Here is a 21,647-nt window from a genome sequence, read left to right on the forward strand (position 1 = left end):
CAAGTAAAAAACTAAAAATAAGTAGAAAACTGATTAAAATTTAGGTCTTTAACACAATAACATGTTCAATTTATCTTTACACATTCCCGTGTCTTTTTTCTCTTTTTTTTTTGCCAAATCGTCATTAATATAAAATTTATTAAAATGTAATGTTATCCATTTCTCCACGCTACCAAAAATTCGAAATAGCAGTTAATTATTCTTGTAAATAAACGAGAAGTTTATTGATACTACAAGTAAGTAAAAAACTGATTAAAATTTAGATCCTAACATAATAACATGTTTAATTTATTTTCACATATTCCCGTGTCTTTTTTCTCTTTTTTTTGTTAAATCGTCATTAATATAAAATTGTCGAAATGTAATGTCATCCATTTTTTCCTAGTGCCGAAAATTTGAAATAGCAATTCATTACTCATTACTCTTGCAAATGAATGAGGAGTGAGGAAGGAATATAACAACCCGAACAACACGGAAAGAACGTGATTTTGATCGAACAACTTTCTTCCATTGTAATTGCATGTGATCGATAGGATTGTGGTACCGTAAGGATGACAGTCAACACGTGAGAGAGAGAAAACTGTGACTAAGAAAGGAAGAGGCGAGTGAAAGGATCTAGATATTCTTCGGATGCGTGCACTCGCGTAGATTTGGCGAGAAGGAATACGCCCAGATACCTGCTGTATGGCAGGATGCAATATATAGGGTGTCCGGTAACTAACGGATTCTTTGGTCAATTTGGGAACGATTTTTCTTCAGCAAAAATGTCGAAAAAGATCATCATTTTTTACAACTTTCCAATATTTGTCATTATGTATCTTTATAACTAAGCCTCAAATTAAAATTTTATTATAGTAGACTCTACCTGAAATTAACTGAAGAATGTAATTATGTTAGACTTTTAACTCCAAAACGTTTAGTTTTCAAAAAACCTATTTTTTTCAATCGCTTATAACTCGAAAATTATTGACTTCTCAACATTTTTGCTAAGGAAAAATCGTCTCCAAATTGCCCAGAGAATCCGCCCTTCATCATTGGTCCGTTAGTTACCGGACACCCTGTATAGATACTTGATTTCAACATCATGTTCTACATATAATCGAGCACTCAGATTTTACTTCCATTGTCCTACCAACTCTTTTGGAAATGATACTGAAACTTTCACACTATATGTTTCCGAGAGAAAATACATTTTTATTGAATGGAATAGATTAGAAATTTGAAAAGCGAATCTTTGCAGCAATCTGCGCAGCTTGAGATATTCTAAAAAAGGAAAATAATTATACTGTATTTTTAAGTGTCTATTAAATTAATTAAGTAACTAAAAGTTGTGTTATTCTTTAAGCTATTGTATAATAAATATTTGCAATATAATATACCTTTGCATTTTTTGCAATGAAAAGGAAAAGAGTATCATAATTTTTTTTAATTAAACATCAATATCAATAATAAAGTTACTTTAGGAGGTAATACTTAAAAATCTTTGTCTTTAATTAGAACTTTATCGTAAAAATTTTAATTAGATAATTTAATCCGTTTCAAGCATTAATAATGTTTGCTATTTTGACTTGTTTTTATTTTAAAATGAATCAGCAGAAAAAAAAGATTACATGTTACATAAATATATCTAAAATATAATGCTTAATTCGTTTATATATTTTCGAAAGCTCAGATAATATTTTCAAAATATTTACAATATCAATATCCCAACATTCTTCTAATATATAACGTATTTGGAAAATTTTATTTGCCTACATGCAACAGCAGTTAGCTGTAATAATACATATATAGTATGCCGATTAATTTAATATGATGATTACTCTAGAGGAGTATAACGCGAATGGTAATCCGCGTTTTTCACCTTCGTTTTTCAATGTAAGAGAAAATTATGTTTTTGTCACGGTCGTCGCGAAGATTTCTCACGCTGTCGTTTTCCACGATTCGCATTTGTTAACACAAGTATATTCTTTAGATTTCTACAAAGAAATTACATATATTGTTTGATTAATGCAAATGTATTAAACATATATATTATATATATATATATATATATATATATATACATTTGTATAGATTATATAATAAATATTACATACATATATCTAAAAATTTGAAATTTATAATCGCAAATTAATATAAACATGTATTTATTGCTGCATGCTGATATAAATATAAACTTCAAAAAATTTTTAAATTGGGGAAGTTGATCGATTAAAAACTCATAAAATAAACTGTGTAAATAATTTTTATTGATGAAGAATCTTTATGCATAAAAATTTCAACAAAGAAAAAGAATATATATATTATAAAACTATAAATGGTTGTTTATGTATACCTTCACCATAAATGTATAATATATGCCCATATTAATACATGCCACGTTCTAAAATAATTTCAATCCCAGGGATGAGGAACTGATTTTTGTAAACTTGCTTGCTGAACCGCAGCTGCTATTGCGTTTTCTTTTGCAGCTAATATATTCTTTTCCTGTTTAAACAGTTAATTGTAAATAATAATATTACGAATAAATATTAATTAGTTTATAATAGTTTATTATATTATATAACAAATAATATAGTTTCTGTAAAGTTTTTAAATTTAATTTAATATTTTAATTTAACTTTATACGTGCATTTTTATAATACTACCTTAGCTTCCTCTTCGCTCTGGCTAATCTGTTTATCAACGTCCTGTTTCTGTAATTCCGCGGCAGTTTCAGCTGCATTTCTTTGGATTGCCACAGCTGCAGCAGTTTCTCTAGCGGCCGCTACTTTTTGTGCAGCTGCTACAGCTGCTTTTAGGGTTGCTAATCTCTGTTGCAACGCTACAAGTTGTCGAGCACTGGCTTTAGCTTCGGCTTCAGCGTGTTGAGAAATTTTTTGCGATCTACATGAAAAAATATGGAAACATATAAGATAAATACAGTTGATATAATTTACCATATATTTCTATAGGAATACGTATGTCAAGCATAACAAAAAGAATAAACAATCATTAAGAGTACATTAATTATATGTATATGTATAATATATATACCTGGCAGCAGCTTCTTTCGCTGCTATCTCCTTTGATAAAGCAATTTTCTGCTGAAGTATCGCAGCTTGCTTCGCTTCTGCAACTTTATGCTGGGCCAAAGCAACATTATTATTCGCTTCTTTTGCTTGCTGAATCGCTCTCAAAACTTCAGAAGGGTATGCGATGTTGGGAGTACCAGGTGTCGGATCCTTCAATGCCTGTCAGGCAATAATAAAAATATATAATGAAAATATATAATAACAAATGCGTTTTATAAATCTTGTGTATATATAATTACGAAGTAACATATAAATTATGTGTTGCTTAATAATAAATGCACATACCTGAAGTGCCACATTGTGTGCGGCTTGAGCTTCAATTTGCGCTAACGCGATATCTGGAGTGTTTAATGGAGCCCAGGCTGAAGCTGCAAAATTTGTGGGAGCCCACGTAGCAGGACTGAATGCTGGCACAATACCAAAAAAATCAGGCGGTCCAAAAAATGCCACTCCGCGCTTTTGCTTCTTTGAATCTGATTTTAGTTCCACCACAGATGCAACAGCGGAGAGAAGTACAATCTGCAAATAAATACTTGATTACTTTTCATTTTTATTCTCAAAAATATAAATTTTGCGAAAGAATTGCATGTAATATTTTAATATATGTTATAATCTTAATAAACTATATAAACTCTTATATGTCTCTTTATTTCTTTTCTTTTCTAAATTTTGAATTATACGAGTAACAACAGTTTAAAAAATATATAATTAATTGTAATTATTATAATACATATATATATGTTATAAAATGTAAAACCTATTCATAGAATTTGTGCTAAACAAAACAAAATTTTTCAGCGTCTAATTACCGTTACCAGAGTCTTCATCTTGCTCAGAATACTGTTGATAATACTGAATCTTTCACGATAGAACTCCTGATATATATACAATCTGTGATACGAGAGAGAATGCTATAGCGTCTCCAAGATTCATCATAAAAATAATTAAAATTATTAAAGGTGTACGTAAAATTTCATGTAATCGAAATCAGAATTATAGGTTCTTATTATCTAATGACGATTTTTTTTTAAAGGCGTATACATTCACTATACACAGGATCACTTACGGTCTGAAAATTGATAGACAAAGATCATATCTTGTCCTCAAATTCAGGAAGTAGTTATCCAATAGTGAGTATATAGCAAGTACTTCCGTCATTGTGAACGTAGATGTTAGATAATAATTAATTGATATTGAAAGTACTTTCAATCTTTTTGATAAGTATTGTGTACGTTTGTTCTTCGATATAGCTCTATGAAAGTGATGCTAGAATCTCGGTAATTATACAATAATTTTATTTTAATTTTAATATGACATTAATAAAATTAAATTTTTTCTTTTACAATTTTTTCTTTGTAAATAAAATAAATTATATTATAAAAAATGTAATTGTTATTAAAATAAATTATATTATAAAAAATGTGTAGATAGACTGCATAAATGTATGTATCATAATGTATTATTCTATTTCTTAGCGAAGTGTTAAAATAAGACTATAATATATTTAAATAGAGAGGGAGAAAGACATCAATTATGGCATAATTATAATATTAACGATAACATACAAAGAAGAGATAATACTAATTTTAAATGATTCTTAAAAGAATAATATTACGCTAAAGTAATGAAAACAACCGAGGAAGAAATGATGGTCAAATCGACGTCGATTCGACCAATTATTTCTCGTTCGGAAGACTTATATTTAAATTTATTTTAGATTATTTATAAGTATTTTAAATTTTATTTGGAATTATATATATTTAGTTTCAAACTGTTTTGGATTTAATGCACATTTAATTTAGAAACTGTTATTTTAAATAAATTTTTACATATCTTTTAATTGTGTTTACGAGAAATATGAATATAAGAAGAATATAAATAGTATATAATTTTTTTTATTTTTCGGCCATTCTCAGAACTTTTAAATTTCTAATATATGATGATGCGACAAAGATAACTATCCTTTTTAACAATTTTTTTAACGAGTGAAATACTGCTCAATTAGAATAGTTTTGGTTTCGAGAGTCTTATTTTTAAAATTCAATTATCCTATACAAATCTATACAATTAACTAATTTAATTTAATTTAATTTCTATTTCTATAGTTTTTATGCAATGAAATAGGAACAAGACATATATGTATATATAAAGCAATTTATCAGTTACACAACTTCAAAGTAAAAGACACGTATCTCTTCTTATTTTAGAAAGTTGTGGTATTTTTATAATAAATTAATTTTTTGAATTTATATAAGGATAACAATTTTTTAAGAAAAAATAAAAAAGAAAATAATAAAATAAAAGATTTTAAATTGCATAATTTTTTTCAAGTTGCATTTTATTTAAAACAATTTTTAAATTTTTCAAAAAAAAAACTTTAATATAAGTTTGAGAAATCGACACACAAGTTTGACATATTAGGATTATTTTTGTTTGTACATCGCTATTGGGAATTAATTCTATAATCATAATCCTTAGCCACTTAAATTGAGATAATATATTTTAATTTTATTTGTAAACTATATCGTATACAGATAAGGTATAAAAAACTTGTATGTAAATAATAAATTAAAATTGTATATATATGTAATTTTAGATGCAAATTAAATACGCATATTATTAATATAGACTGAAAGAGTGTAAATATAATAATTTACAAGAAAATAAGTAAGGTTATTGATTAAAATCCACAAAATAAACTGTAAAACTTTTATTGGTAAAACAATTTTAATGCATAATAATAATACAAAACATTCATGAAACTCATGTAGATGTCTCTTAATATACCGTCACCATAAATGTATTCTTATATTGATATGCGCAAATGTAACGTGAAATAATTTTCAACCCCAAGGATAATGCAGCCGCTTTTGTAAGCTCGCGTGCTGAACCGCAGCTGCTATTGCATTTTCTTTCGCAGCTAATATATCTCTTTCCTGTAATGAAACATGTCTAAATTAAGAGTTTGATGAGATTACATTAATAAAAATTTTTTTAATAATGTAACATATAATGTAATAATTTTTTTATAATAAACAGAGAAAGAGAGCACAAAAATATACATTAAAATTTATATATTATTACCCTAGCTTCATGCTCGCTCTGATGAATCTGTTTATCAACGTCCTGCTTTTGTAATTCCGCAGCAGTTGCAGCTGCATTTCTTTGAATTGCCACGGCTGCAGCGGATTCTCTCGCTGCCGCTACTCTCTGCGCAGCTGCTGCAGCACCTTTCAGGGTTGCTAATCTTTGTTGCAGCGCTACAAGGTGCCGAGCGCTGGCCTTAGCTTCAGCTTCGACGTGTTGGAAAACTTCTTGCGATCTGCATAAAATATAATAGTGTAAAATGTAGCATCACAGTTTATGAGGATATGTCAAAAAAAAAAAAAAAATTTGTTTGTATACCTTGCGGCAGCTTCCCTTGCTGCTGCCTCTTTCGCTAATGCAATTTTCTGCTGAAACGCCGTAACTTGCTTTACTTCTGCAACTTTGTGCTGGGCTACAGCGACATTATTATTCGCTTCTTTTGCCTGTTGGATCGCTCTTAAAACTTCTGGCGGATATGCGATGCTGGGTGTACCAGGTATTGGATCCTTCAAAGCCTGTCATTAATAGCAGATTAATATTTAATATATTTTTTAATGTTGAGTATACATAATGTCTTGTATAATTATGCAACAACGTGCAAATATAAATGTTCATGCCTGGAGTGCCACATTGTGCGTGGCTTGAGCTTGAACTTGCGTGAGCGTTATATCTGGAATGCCCGATGGATTCCAAACTGGAGCCGCAAAATTCGTGGGAGCCCATGGCGCAGGACCGAATGCTGGTACAATCCCAAAGAAATCGGGCGACCCCAAAAATGTCACTCCGCGTTTTTGCTTTTCAGAATTTGATTTTAGCTCTACCACAGTCGCAATAGCAAATAGGAACACAATCTAGTAATAAATTTTTAATTATTTTTTAGTTTATTAATTAAAAACACATTTTTTTAAATTTATTAAAATTTTAAAATGTTTTGAAAATTTTTCTACCGCTAGTATTACAAGTGTAAATTAACTATAAAAATATATATTATTTATTCGTTATAATATACGTTTAAAATATTTTATAATATGACAGATTTGTAAAAATATGTTTATAAGTTTACCTTTACCAAAGTCTTCATCTTGCAAGGAATATTGCTGATGATACTGAACCTTTCATGATAGGCCCCTAGTATATATACAACTTATGATACGCGAGAGAATGCTCTTGCATCTCCGGGGTAATCACAGAATCAATTAAATTATTATAGGTGTACGTAAGAAAGATGTCTAATAATGATTTTTTCGGACAATATATGCTATACAATCATTGTACGTGAGGCTACTTACGATCTGGAAGTCGATGGACAAAGATCATATCTTATCTTTAAATTCAGGAAGTAGTTATCCAATGATGAGTATGTAGCAAATACTTCCGCTCTCTTCATAGATGTTAGATTAATTATTTAACAGATATTGAAAGGATTTTTTATTTTCTTCAAAAATAGTATTTATACAGTTTGTTATACGCTTACATTTTTTTAATAAGATTGATACTAAAAATGAATAAAGCATTTATTTTTAGCATATAAAAACACAAATAAAGAAATTATAATTAATTTTATAATAATCATTAAATTTAATTAATTTATAATAAGAATTCTTTATAAAAAAAAACTATAAAAAAATACGATATGTATGTACATATGTATATAATTTAATTGTTATAAAATCAATATGGTAATTATAGAAGTCAAAATGTGTTAAAGTAAAATTACAATACGTTTTAAAAACATAAACATGATATAATTATTATTGTATAAAATAATGAAGTAAAAAATAGTAACAATTACATATTAACAATTGTGTACTATATAAAAAATATTTAAGTTTTTCTAACAAAACAAAAATTTAGATTTTCTCGTTTCATATGTAATTTTGCTAAGAAATTTGTATTATTTCTCAGCTCTTAATATAATATCATCGCTTAGATTCCTGTCAGATCTAGAGTTTTTGCGTTCGTAAAAGAATGTATTTGTTTGCTTACTACATTTGGCCCATAAAAGGGGACTGTACTTGGTATATCTGACAATTGCTTTACATTCGATCTAATTTTTTCAGGCGCATATTTAGCTGATTTCTGAATGTTTATCGGAATATTTTCATTTTTAAAAGCAAGTTTGCTGTCAATTTTAGGATGTTTAACTTTGTAATACTTAGCAGCGCGAAGATAGCTATCTTCTTTCTTAGGCGAATACTTCTCAATCGCAATAGCTTTAGTTTTCGAATGCTTAGAATACTTCTCAATCTCGGGATTCTTATATTCAAAATATTCTTCATAAATCATTTTCGGCGCTTTTTTAGCAAAAACATCTGAACTATAAGCTGTGTTGTCTTTATAACCTGCCTTTGGTATTCTGCGATTTTTACGGGAAGCTTGAAATTCTTGATTTGTCGATTCTTGAAATTGTCCGTAATTTACATGAGATTGATTATTATTTTTTTGTTGTCGTTTAGAATATATTGGATTATTATAACTATCTATTTCTGGCACTTCCTTTATATGCACATATTCTGTAAGTAGAAACAAAATTATAACTATTGTCGATAAAAGCTAACACTGTATTGATATCTTAATCACACGAATAAAAAAAAATATAATTTAATATAAAAATCTCTTTCTCTAAAAATTAAAGAATTTATGCCTATATGATTTTTCTATTAATAGATAATAATGTATTATTTTAAAATCACACAGAGAAAAAGAGATTTCAAAGATAAAACTATTTTTTGAAAATAAAATTTAATAAAAAATATTTGAGTAAACAATTTTAAATAATATTTGTAAACAATTCTAGGCAATAAATTATATGCATGTGTATAAGTGTATGATTTTATGTTGTACTATTTATAAATTCTACATACTGTGTTTTGGTAGCTCCTTCCGATAAGATTCTTCAAATTCATGCTCGAAATCTTTTCCATGATATTTAGATTGCTTAGGTTGCATTTCATCAGAGTCTGTGGCTTCTTCGCGCCTTTGGTGTTTAATGCTTTCTTCTTCTTCTTCATCTTCTTCTTCATACGACTCATTCGATGATTTTGGGGAGTCAGTGTATTCAGTACGATATTCTGATGATGAATCTTCTTCTTCTTTTTCTTCTTCTTCTTCTTCTTCTTCTTCTTCGTCATCGTCCTTTGAATCATGCTTATAACTGGAATGTGGCTTGTCTTCGGAATCGTTGTCATCGATTTGTGCTTTATATTTCCCGAATCTTTCGTCGTACTCTTTGAAAGGGTAAGATGACGAAGGTTTAAAATCACTTTCTGTCGGTGGTTCGTTGAAATATTTTCTTGGTTGAGGCTCAGCATCATCATCTTCAGAACTGTCTTCATTTTCCTTATCCGGATTTTTATATTCTGTGGAAAAACATTTCTTATAAATATTCAATTTAATCTATTTTATTTCATTTTAATTTTAAATTTTTTAAATATTTCTGTACTTTAAAGTACTTTAAAACTGTAAGGTTAAAAAAAATTTGTTATAAATATTATTATAATGTATATCATTTAACTAAAAGTTTATTTTTGAATTAATAACGTGATTTATAAAACAGTACAAACTTTTATCATCTCTATCATCATCATCATCACCATCATTTCTATCATCATCATCAGATTGAGGTGTATGCGGTTCCGGATTTTTTTTATTGATGATCTCTACATCGTTTAGAATACCTTCTGTTGACACGGGAGGATGGACAATGTTTTGCTGCATCTTAATGGGCTGTACATTATTACTATATTGCTGGCCAAAGTGCAATTGTGGTTGACTATAGAGGGACTCGTAACTGCCTTGCACTTTAGGAACATTATTTGGAACTGGGTAAACTTTTACACTGGCGCCTTTATATTGCGGAAATTGTGGACTATTGTTAGCCGTCTGGATTGGCACAATTTGACCTTGAAAGCTCGACAGAGGCGACAAAAATGGCGAAACGTTTCTCGATTGAAGAGCCATGTTGAGCTTTGGCCCAGTTCCAAAGTTAAATGCCAAATCCGATTCGGTCGGATAGTTTGCACTTAGAAAGAACGGCTGACTCCCGAAGATGGGTGAAACTTCAGAGAAGTCTGCATTACTCTGAAATTGAATGATTGGGGCTGAAATCTTCTTACCATTCACGTCTGTAGTAGCTTCGTCTTTCTGCTTGGAGTTTTGCGACGTTTTATCCAACGACGGAGAGACATTTAACACCGTTGGAAAATTCAATGTGTATCCATATGGGTCTTCGATAACTTTTGACAGAGGATAATTCGTTTTGTACGTTGGCACTTGTATAGTCGAAGACGAAGCGCCGTTTTGTGCGTCCTGAGAGATAAGCTTGCTGATACTGGCATACGAGGGATATTCGAATTCGGAGAATCCAATAGACTTTTTTTGATGAAACGCATTTGGCAAGTAAATGCCTTGCAGTTTCTGAAGCGACTGCGATGCAGTCGGTTTGGATGCATCTAATGGTTTGCTCGTTGTAGTCTTGTACAAATTGGAATTATTCAATATATTGAAATACGAAACAAGAGGATTATTGCGATAAGATTTGGTGTGATCAACAGACAAAGGAACGGAAGTAGGAAGCGGTCGCCTTGGTACACTGCCGTATGCATGAGAAGAGTCTTGCTTTGAATTAGTGTAAGAAATCCGCTTTGGTTGCGATGCTATGGCACTTCCATAACTAGACAATGATCTTGTGGTAATATCCTGTGGCAACGAAATTCTCGATGTAGTTCCTCTGAATCGCTCTTGATTATTGTGAACTTCATGGCCAGAATTGATAATTGCGCGTTTTGATCTGGTTGTTAGTGATACAAAAGTGCCAGTCGAGCTTGCAATGTTTACGGTGCAACATATCGCACATATAAAGAAAATGATGTTTATAATCTGAAATATATTTCGTGTATGCATTAAAATCATATTACATATTTAATATAAATAGTTTAATTATGCAAACGTATAAATATGACATCTAACAATTTAATTAATCTGCTATTTTTCACATATTGCAAAAACAACTACACACAATTAAATGTAAAATAATTTATAATTTATATAAATTATGCAATGTATAACAATAAATAACGTAGAAAATTTTATTTGATACAAATAATATTCATAAATAAGTCACTATATTATAACAATATTGCGATGTATATAAAAATGCATAAAAATTGTTAATGAGCAAAGCGATAATTGTTTAAAATTATTAAGAAACTGGAGGAACGTACCAACATGAGATTTGTTTAGTAAAGTACAAGTAGATACCAAAGTTTAATATTAACTGGCAGCAAGACCAACATTCTCTCATCTTTTATATTCGACGTTTACTGATGCGAAACAATAGAATAGGTTGGACTTTTCTAAATCTGACAAAAAGCATATTAAGAAAAACCGAGTCAAATCACTACTTCTCTGATCAGTAAGACTATAATCATAATCATAACCATGTCATTGATCTGTCTTTTTATTATTAACTCATATTTCTTTCTTTATAATTTAATAGTTAAAAATATAAGTACAAAATTTTGTTAATTATAATATAATTTAACAAGTAAATATAATTATGTAATAAGTAATTTTTGTTATTAAAAGAGAGAAAGAGAGAGATTATTTTTTTCTTATATTGTATTATAATTATACTTTATTATTCTGAGAAAACGCATAATACATGCGAACGTCATATAATAATAACAGAACTCTCTCGAACTAATTTGTGGCCAATTCTTTGAGTATTTTCCGAGAAAGTGACAATTGCATAATAAAAATAGTTTAATGTGTATAAGCCATTGAGTAAATTTATAAACTGACTGTGTTACATACTCTGACAATGAGATGAATACCTTTTCTTTCTCTGAGTTACGGCTGAATTATTATTTCAATCAAATGGAAAGAATGTGATTGTATGAATGTGTTTTTACATGTTATGTTATTAATATATTTTTTAAACTTTATACAGTTTTTACATATTAATATAAAGTTAATATTTATTCTAAAATATAATTATTAATTTATTTGACACTCCTGGTTGATGTTATTCTATTCAAACACTTTCTATGTGAAAAGATTTATACTATCTGTAAGAATGACTAATCTTATTATATAAGAAATAATATTTTGCACATAAATATTAAATTATTTAATAATATTTTTAAATAGTATTTAATTAAAATATTTTATTATTTAATTTAAATATTTTATCATTATATACTAAAGAAAATTATAAAATTAAAGATTATAACACAAAGCCTTTTCAATTTTAATAAAAAATACTTTCTCTTTAAGACAGTATGTTAAATGTTTTTCTTAGCCTAGTTTTATAATAAGACTCAGATTCCAATCTGATTTTGTCACAGAGAAATTGGAAAGAACTACGTGAATGTTAATGCAACCATGAAAATCTCGTCTTGAAGCTGTTAATGCACAATCTTGATTCTTTTAGTTTGCTTTTATTAAAATAATTATTATGTTTTTATTTAAAAATTTTGAAAGCAGTTGTAAAAATAATAATATTAAAAGTATAAATAAATTTATTATATTTTTATATATTTTAATTTAAAGAAAAACGATTTATTAAAAAATATTAATATACATATATATATATATATATGTTTCTACAGTTATATTTAGTTAGTTATTATATTCAAAAATCAAATATTACTTACCTTTCTGTTGCAAACATTTTTTATTTTTCTTTGATATAGAAAAATTGTATCGATTTTTTAATTATACTTTTTATATAAATTTTTAGACATAGATAAGTGAAAGATATATCATATCGGTGGAAAGTGAAAATGAATAGAACGTAAATGTGGGAAACGCAGTACAAATTACAAGATATATATATTTCTCTGTTTAAGTTAATATGTACATATAATACTCGCTAAAGCGTCTTAAAGATGAACGACGAATTTCCTTTTCCCTCGATTCGAATGTTTCGTACAAACGCGTTCGATACTAACAATTAAGTTAACAACTTCCGTATAAAATGTTACTATAATTAAGTACTATATAATTAAGTACTCATAGTGCGAACAGCGCGATCAATCGCAGACACAATATATTGCTTTCATTGATGCGTAATACGGATAAGAAATAAATTGTCTATTTTTATTTTTTTTTATCAAAAAAGAATAAATGTACTTATTATTGAATTCTAGTCCTTTCACAAGCAGATTTCCGAATCACTCGCAGATACAACAAACGCATCTCGTGATTGAACGTCTCGCTTGTACTTTTGATTACGGATTTTACGCGGTACCGTTCTCCGAATAGACTTTTCTGTCGATATCCGAATCCGATTGCGACCTGTTCATGTATTCCCTTAGGGCGTCGTTGACAAATTGCTGATGCAGCCGGCGTTTTTCGCTTTCGAAAAATTCTCTCACCTGATCTTTGTCACGAAAATAATTCTGTGTGCTTCTGGTCGGCAATTGTTTATTTTTCATCAACAAACCGAGAAGATTATGCATTCTAGGGTGATTGATATCATAATTCTTGTTATTCGGCGACTTGATCTCTCTCAAAATTTTAACAATTTCTGGTGTCGCCGTGGTGAATGATGTCGAGCGATATCTCTCAAAGGACGGCTGAGGCCTAGCATCAAGACCGAACTCTTCCGGATCTACATATAAATGTATATCGCTCGAGGACGTGTCTAGCCCGCCGGATTTAGGCGGCAATTTTCCCGGTCTTGAAGGTCTTCTCGAATTATTTTTAAATCTTACGGCTACCGGTCGTTTCTTCGGCTTTTCATGGAAAGGGCCTTTCGAGTGCAAAGGCTTCGACTTGGGTGGCGTGAGAAATTCTTTCACGTGACTTCCTTCCTTTAACTCGTCGAAATCGAAGCTTGGCTCTTCCGGTTTACGTTTATGTTTAACAGGACCGTGATAAATATGTATGGGTCCACGAGGCCGAGTTTTCAGCAAATGTTCCAAGGTCTCTAACAGAGGATCTCGTTTCTTTTTATCGTTCGAAAGCTTTGGCGGCTCAGTCCCGCGCACACTATGTATACTCTGCTGCGCTTCGAGAATGTCTTTATACTTCGACTCTGTCAAAGCTTTCAATTTTTGCATTTCGATTCTCAACTTTGCTAAATCATTCGTTTCGTAATTACTCTGAACGGTTTCCTGTGGTTTTCTATCATTATTCCACTTCTGCGAGTTGTACATCGTCTTCAGAGATTCTTTAAACATCTCCTCGGCGTACTTCTGCAAATCCGAGGCCAGCTTCGGCTTCACAGCTAATTCGCTTTGCGCCGCGTATGACGGTTTGAAGAAATTACCCCCGGGCATGACGGGCACCAAGTTCAAACCTTGCTGAACAGGTTCGTTGGTCGGCAACTTATTGTTAAGAGTATTCTGATCTTTAATGATATCAACGTTTGGAACAAAGTTGATGGGATTGTACATCGGTCGTTCGTGACTTTGCACACCTAGTTGCTTTGCTTTTGCGTTCTCTGTCAGCGAATTCATAACATAACTTTGAAGATTAACAGTCTGCGGATTAATCGGAGTCATTGTACTGAAAATTGGAATAGGCGTCGTCAGAACAGCAGCCGGATAGTGTATCGTCTGATATGTCGGGTCGATTGAACTCTGCTTAATATTGGGATTCAGGATCTCCACGTTTTTGGTGCCCACGTTCGGAAGATGCGCGTTCACTGATGATATTTCGAACGCATTTGATTGACTAGTCGTGCTATCAACATTCTGCAGTGTAAGGCCGCCTAATCTATGATTTTTTAACTGTTTGTTCAGTTGAGCCTGCAACTGCTGCATAGCATCCACGCCGTTATTCTGTAGCTTGACATATTGTTGCGTCTGATCACGCGGGCGATGCAAGATCAGATTGCCATTTTGTTGAGGAATTAGTTGCTGAGTGTTTACAGTTATACCGTTTAAAGTCGCAGTGGGGTGCAGTATAGTCATTTCTTGAGGTTTTTGATTATGCACGTAGTATGGGTTGATGTTAGTCGACTGTTTCTGCTGTTCATTCTGACCAACAGCCAAACTCGCGGAGGCTATAAAGTTCGTGCCGGGGTACGTCTTTTTATTGTGCGAGTCCACGTTGTTCCTGCTTTCCGGCACCATCTGACCGGACAGCAGCGTGGGCGTTGTCGGGGAACTTTGTATCTGTAAATTACTGTGTATTAAATTTTGACCCTGCAATCCGTGAGGATTTACCTGGATCTGATTCGTCTGAAGTGGCGTTTGCAAAAAGTTCGGGAATGTTTGAAGAGTCGGTTGCGGTACTATCAGCTGCTGCACGTCGGAGTGCACTTGATTTATCGGTATCTGTTGAACAACCGTGGAAGTCGGCGTCACGGCAAAGGTCGTTCGCGGCGTTACGTTGTTACTCTGAACTCGCACATTCTGCAATGCCGGGCTCAGACTGGACGTCAAGGCAAACAGCGGTGTCATAGTACTTGACACATAGGTTCCCTTGTTCTGTTCGTTCGGAGAAAGTAGAACCGTATGCACAGGATTGTGATAAGTGTTCTGACCGACGATTATATCGGGCATCGGCGTGGAGACCGCCAAATTCTGCAAGTTCACCAAGTTCTTTGATAGTTGAGCCAAATTCTGAGCGAGGATAGGCTGAGAAGTGCTCAGGAGAGGAGCAGTCGTGCCAAATGCTCCGATTGGCGCGGCGGTGGCGACGTTTTGCAGGACGTTGGACACGTCAAAACCTTGGCTATTGCCTAACGCGGTAGCGTGATCGAAATTCGCCACAGGTACGAAATTAACCAAGAACTTTGGTTTCTCCATCTGATTCACTTCGATTCCGTTGGAATGAGAGACCTCGAGATTCGGAGAGATCTGATTCCACGAATTGACAACTTTCGGTCTGGATCCGCTGTGTGCTTTGGAGCCTTTTGTATCCGTATTACCTTTGAAACCGTATCTATTATTTTCGTCGCCTTCGTCGCGATGATTCGTAGCAGGGTCATTAAGCCATGGATTCATCTTCATCTTATTGTATCGCTGCGATTTCAGTTTTGAAGAGCTGTATTTGTGCTTATCTTCTTCCGTACTGTCGGCCATCGTGTTGCGATGTTCCTTCGGAAGTTTTCTAGTAGAATCAGGATACAACGGACGTCTTCGAATCTTTTGCACCCTCACTCTTGGTCGCTCGACCGCTTGGTACTCAGAATAATCCGCACTCTCGTCCGAGAGATTCTTGAGTTCCTCCGGGCGATGATAACTGCGCTGTCTGTTATTGTCGTTATAAACTTGGTAATGACTTAATGTATCTGAGCTGGAAGTTCTCAAGTTCATCAAGTCCGAGCCGCTCTTATAATTGTTCGCTTCGGCAACTACGACCGGCTTAGATCTATAGTGTGCCCTCGACGGTTCCGCCACATTGTCGTAAGTTCCGCTTTGCGTGAGTTCGTTGGCCTGGTAATTCGTCCTTGACGAGGACGAGTCCGTCGCTGTATTCTGCCCATAGTTCGCGGTGTCCTGGTGAGAATAATTATCAGCGACTTTCTCCTGCTCATAATTAATTTTCTTCGTATCCTGCACGCCATTGTGCGAGTATTGCGCGTAGGAATCTTCATCATTGGTTTCCTGCGACTGCTGACTGTAATTATGGGCATAGTTTTCGGTTTTCTTCTCTCTTTCGTCGTTCGAACTCTCCGAAGAAGACGTGTCCGGTTGGTTGTCGGTCTCGGTGTTCACCGTACTGCGCACGTTATCGTAAAATTCCTTGTAATTGGCCACCGCAGGAGTGTCGTTGTTGATCTTCAGCAGCTCGAATTCGTTCGATCGGCCGTCCTGGAAATCGAAAGACCGACGATTCGTCAACGATCCAGGATAATTCAAAAAAATCCTCGCTTCCGAGGAATACGCTAAGTCTTCCTCAAATTTTTTCACCCTCGCGGCCAAATTGTCTTCAGCACTTACGGCATATGTCGCGTTGCTCTCTTCAGACTGGTTCTCCCGCTGTTCGGAATCATTGCTCTCTAACGACGAGTCGTATGAATCAGGATCGTTGTTGTACGACGAAGAGCCCGATGGTACTATAGGCACAAAACCGTTGGAATTTTCATAGTGTATTGAGCCTCTTGACGACGATATGCTCGAGATTTGCTCTTGAGAATTTTCTGAACCCGCACTCGAGAGTTTTGCAGCCTCTGCTATATTTTCCGACGCAGTTGCGAATTGATCTAAAAGCTCCTCACTTTTCAAGTTGACATCCTCCGTACATCTTATTTGAGACCAGCTGAGAACCACCAATATGACCTACGAAAGATAAAGTATGTTACTAAATTTCAGTTGAAACTTAAAATAAATATACTATCAATATATAACTTATAATTAATTTACTTAAATAAAAATATCATAAATATTATACGTGACACATAAAATTATTAAATATAACGTAAAATGTACAAAATAAACGTAATATAATTATCAAAGTTATATTTTTAATTAAGAAATTAGAAATTCCAGTTTAAAACTTAATTAAGTGTTATAATACGAATATATATATGCATATATATGATATGGCTTAATTTTAATATTATAATAGATGACATAAAGCAGATAATAAACATCGAAAAAAATATTACTGTAAAAGGATATAAAAAATTGTAGAGATACATTTCGAATATTGCACATTTTTAAAGAAGAAAGTAGCATATGCATTGCAAAGTTTGGATAGCAGCTTTATGATAGCAAGCAGTGTTAATTGCTGTTTCGTCAAGGAGTTGACCTAGAAAAGAAAAGCAGAGTAGAAAAGTAAAATGCTAGAGCGTGTACGATAGAGGACTGAATGTGCACGGAAGCAAATCTTCGTAGACTTTCTCACCGATTCATGAACATTTGAGTCGATTTGACAGTAATAGGCCTCCCATACAGGTATGATTGCTAAGTTAATAATTTTAAGTAGCAAAAAGAATTATCAAAGCTCAGAATGTACAATTGTATGATAAATGACTTTTCCTTTACAAAATACAGAAACACGAACAACTAACACATAGCTCGACCGTTTAGAGAGTGCCGGTGAAAAGTAATTGCGGAGAAAACACAGCCAATTTAAACTATGTAATTCTTCATGCCTATCGTTAAACAAGTCGGTCGAAGTTGTCGATTGAAATAAATGCCGTTAATATACATGTCTTTATCTATTTGGATGCAGTCTTGTCGATCAAATTCGAAAGTGTTTATTAATATATGCATACGATAAATTTTCCATAATTTCTATTATAATTGATGTTGTGTAAATTTTATTTTTAATTTACAATTAAATTTAATTTTCTAATTGAAACATTGATTGTTAATGTATATAAAAAATTTTTATATTAAAATATATTAAAATTTTTATATAAAAATATATTAAAATACATTTACAAAAGTTTTAATACTGGTCCAATAAATTATTTTTAAAGGTATACCTTAATTTGATATATTTAATTAGTTTGATCTTAATTAATTTGACATAATAATGCAACAGCTTTATACAATTATAGCTTAATTGTAATTTATCTTTATCAAGATTTGCAATATTTAGCAATAAACATTTAATTTTAAACATTAAATTATTATTTATAACTATTACTTACAAGTTGACAAGCTATTCTTTATTAATTTAATCATTAAAATGTTTAACTAGCTATAATGAAAGTATTTACTAATTATGTCGTAATTAGTAGACCATAATACTACATAAGATAACTAAGTAAAAGCACGCAAGTAATGAAAAGAAGTTTCTCTGTCATGCATTATATTATTTTTAATTTAATATAAAGCAGCATTTCTAATATAATAAGCAATAGTTTTTTAAATAAATAATTTACAAGAAAACAGGTTTCTATAAAAATATACAAATAGGGAGAGAAAAAGAAAACAGAAAAAAGAGAAAGAGAGAAAGAGAGAGAAAAAAAGAGAAAATCATATGATGATGAATGAAATCAAGTGTTTGCTATAAAACAACGTATATAATCAAGAAAAAGTATTTTAGGAGCATAAAATAAAAGTATATATATATGTATATAAAAGAAGATTTTCTATTATAAATTAGTTGTATTTATATTTTTATAGTTTACAGAATATTAATTTCTTTTATTTGCTATAAACTAAATTATTTATGTTATATCAAATATAAAATATTATGATATATATTATACAAACATCCAAATGCAAAATAATAGAAAGTGAATTTTAAAGCAGTTTTTAACATGGATTTATTTTTAACAAAGTTTATAACAATTGTTATGCGCTAAAAATTAATTAATTAATTAAAAAATATTAATAAAACAAGAAGAAAGTTTAGCATACAAAATAAATGTTTCAATTGATTATACTAACGAAAGACAAAATAGAAGTACATTTTTTTCTGTACATATATCTTATATGTACAATACATTTTTTATAAATTAATATTTTATAAATCAAATAAAATACAGTATTCCTTTAATAATAATAAAAAAATTAAAAAAGAATAAAAATAATAAAAATAATAATAAAAATAATTAATTAATTAATTAATGCAATATTTCCTATTTTATAAATAAATTAATGTAATATTCCTTAAATATATATTACATATATATTTAGCATTTTATATATAAAAAAAATCTGTCACTTATATTAATTCATATCAATTTTTTTATATAATAGATTCCTTACTATTTATCCACACAGAAATTGAACAATTAATTTTGTCACTACACAATGAACTTCACACTTGCACAAAGTACTTTAATCCAAGTACTTACATAATATAGGATCATTTTCGTCGAACGTGCTGACTCTTTGAGGTTCCTCGAAAAATCAAACACAATCAGAAAGATCCCTGTGTCGCACTATACTCCGCGTACACATTGATTGCAACCATTCGTTTTCGTATCCTCGCCTTATAATTCCAAGGACCTTGCGTGGTGAACTTCCACGCGAGAACTGAGCTACATAGTAGATACGCGATTTTCTTTATACAGTCTGATGGTTAAGTGAAAAATATCGTTCTAAATATTATCCTGTACACCAGACGGCCGTGGAGGATACTTTCATTCGCGACACGCGAGCGAGCCGGGAGAAATGTTGACCAGTATATCGCAATATGTGATGCCACTTTTCATTATTATGGAACTCGAGCAATCGAAGCATCATTGTGCGGAAATTGAGATGTTAGCAACGAGATGGTGTATAAAATGGAGCAAAATTATCTTTCACTATAACATACATTTTTGCAGAAAAAAATTAATTTGTAATCAAGATCATTATATCTCAAGTTCACGCAAAGGATGCTGTTGGGGAATCATAAATCAGAAGAAGAAATTAGAGGTGTCAATCGCTGTGATTTTCTCAACGATGTATATGCAGGGAAATGCATAAGAAATGCATTCAAAAATCTTGGATTGCAATTGCGCATCGATCGCGAAATCCATTTCCGGTACTTCTCAGCCTCCCGATGTTTTCAGTGTTATCGACCCTGACAGGACCCAGCGGTGCTTGTCAATACTTTTTCCACTGCAGTTTTATGCGCTCTAGAACACACGCATTACGCCTGGTACGGCTCCTCCCAATACTTCCCGCGAACGTAGATACACGCCCGTGTGTAACATGGGCCGATCTTTTCCCTGCATGTATGTTTTGTGCTCGAGCGTTCAGTTTAATGTCTTGCGTCTAATTGCCGTAGATGCAACGTAGATATCATCGGAGCCTCTCGTTGTGAAAACGTAGAATTAATAACTACTGTGTAGCACGGGTTTGAATATCTTTCTTAGGCTACCGTCAGATTCAGAAAGACGTTAATAGTAGATAATTAGTAGATAATTAATGTTAGTCGTATTATAATATTAATAACAGATAATTAACGTTAATTGCTCGCAGTTCAATGACACTGGTTAACATTGTGTATATGTATACATATCACATATATATATATCTTTGGATATGCGTATACTTGTGTATCCCGTCATTGTGTATTTTTGATGTGTCTTATTACGTCGGAATATTATTATATATATTATCACGCATAAAGACACGCAATAGAATATATTCACACATTGTCTATATATCGAGTAAATGCACGATTACATTCAATGATCGCTAATCTGCAGCACGTGGTTCGATAACGATTACTCTTGTTAAGACGGAAATTTTTATTTTACTTATATGCATACATCGTATAATTATTAGGAAAAGTTAATAACTGTGTTTTAAGTCTCAAGTGCATCAATTTTTTGCAATTAATGATCAGATAATACATACCTATGATACTCGTGCAGTATATCATATCGTATAGGATATCCTTTGAACTACATAAAAATTGCTTTTTAATCAATTTCTATGATCAATTCGGAAATAACTTTCTTTAGCAAATTATTGAAGAAAGTTATATCTTTAATCATATAATTATCTCTCTAGTTTTTTTATTTTTAATATTATTCATTTTTGTTAATTTTAAATTTAAATTATATTAAAATATTTCAAATTAAAAAATATAATATCTCTTTTATCACCTATAGTTTATATTAAATTTTTATTA

At 31.5% G+C, this 21,647-nt stretch overlaps 4 protein-coding genes across 4 annotated transcripts; all 4 read right to left on the reverse strand.

Moving 5' to 3' along the window:
* Positions 1–2,394: 2,394 nt before the first annotated feature.
* LOC114930810 (uncharacterized) lies at positions 2,395–3,901 on the reverse strand. The gene is made up of 5 exons (XM_029302688.2): positions 3,884–3,901; positions 3,360–3,593; positions 3,037–3,233; positions 2,649–2,886; positions 2,395–2,487 (listed from the first exon to the last, which is right to left on the reverse strand). The coding sequence occupies exons 1-5, from the start codon at positions 3,899–3,901 to the stop codon at positions 2,395–2,397; spliced, it is 780 nt and encodes a 259-aa protein (XP_029158521.1).
* Positions 3,902–5,917: 2,016 nt separating this feature from the next.
* Positions 5,918–7,355, reverse strand: LOC114930890 (uncharacterized). Its single transcript, XM_085484501.1, has 5 exons — positions 7,225–7,355; positions 6,779–7,012; positions 6,480–6,676; positions 6,159–6,396; positions 5,918–6,010 (listed from the first exon to the last, which is right to left on the reverse strand). The coding sequence occupies exons 1-5, from the start codon at positions 7,240–7,242 to the stop codon at positions 5,918–5,920; spliced, it is 780 nt and encodes a 259-aa protein (XP_085340627.1). The 5' UTR covers positions 7,243–7,355.
* A 732-nt stretch (positions 7,356–8,087) lies between these two features.
* On the reverse strand, positions 8,088–11,389 carry LOC114931042 (uncharacterized). Its single transcript, XM_029302995.2, has 4 exons — positions 11,384–11,389; positions 9,725–11,039; positions 9,026–9,520; positions 8,088–8,674 (listed from the first exon to the last, which is right to left on the reverse strand). The coding sequence occupies exons 1-4, from the start codon at positions 11,387–11,389 to the stop codon at positions 8,088–8,090; spliced, it is 2,403 nt and encodes an 800-aa protein (XP_029158828.2).
* Positions 11,390–13,007: 1,618 nt separating this feature from the next.
* LOC114931746 (uncharacterized) lies at positions 13,008–20,034 on the reverse strand. Its single transcript, XM_029303929.2, has 2 exons — positions 19,876–20,034; positions 13,008–17,398 (listed from the first exon to the last, which is right to left on the reverse strand). The coding sequence occupies exons 1-2, from the start codon at positions 19,888–19,890 to the stop codon at positions 13,403–13,405; spliced, it is 4,011 nt and encodes a 1,336-aa protein (XP_029159762.1). The 5' UTR covers positions 19,891–20,034; the 3' UTR covers positions 13,008–13,402.
* Between the last annotated feature and the right edge of the window lie 1,613 nt (positions 20,035–21,647).

This window comes from Nylanderia fulva, unplaced genomic scaffold (assembly GCF_048542155.1).
Source record: "Nylanderia fulva isolate GAGA-0341 unplaced genomic scaffold, ASM4854215v1 Scaffold3, whole genome shotgun sequence".
In the NCBI taxonomy this organism is placed as follows: domain Eukaryota; kingdom Metazoa; phylum Arthropoda; class Insecta; order Hymenoptera; family Formicidae; genus Nylanderia; species Nylanderia fulva.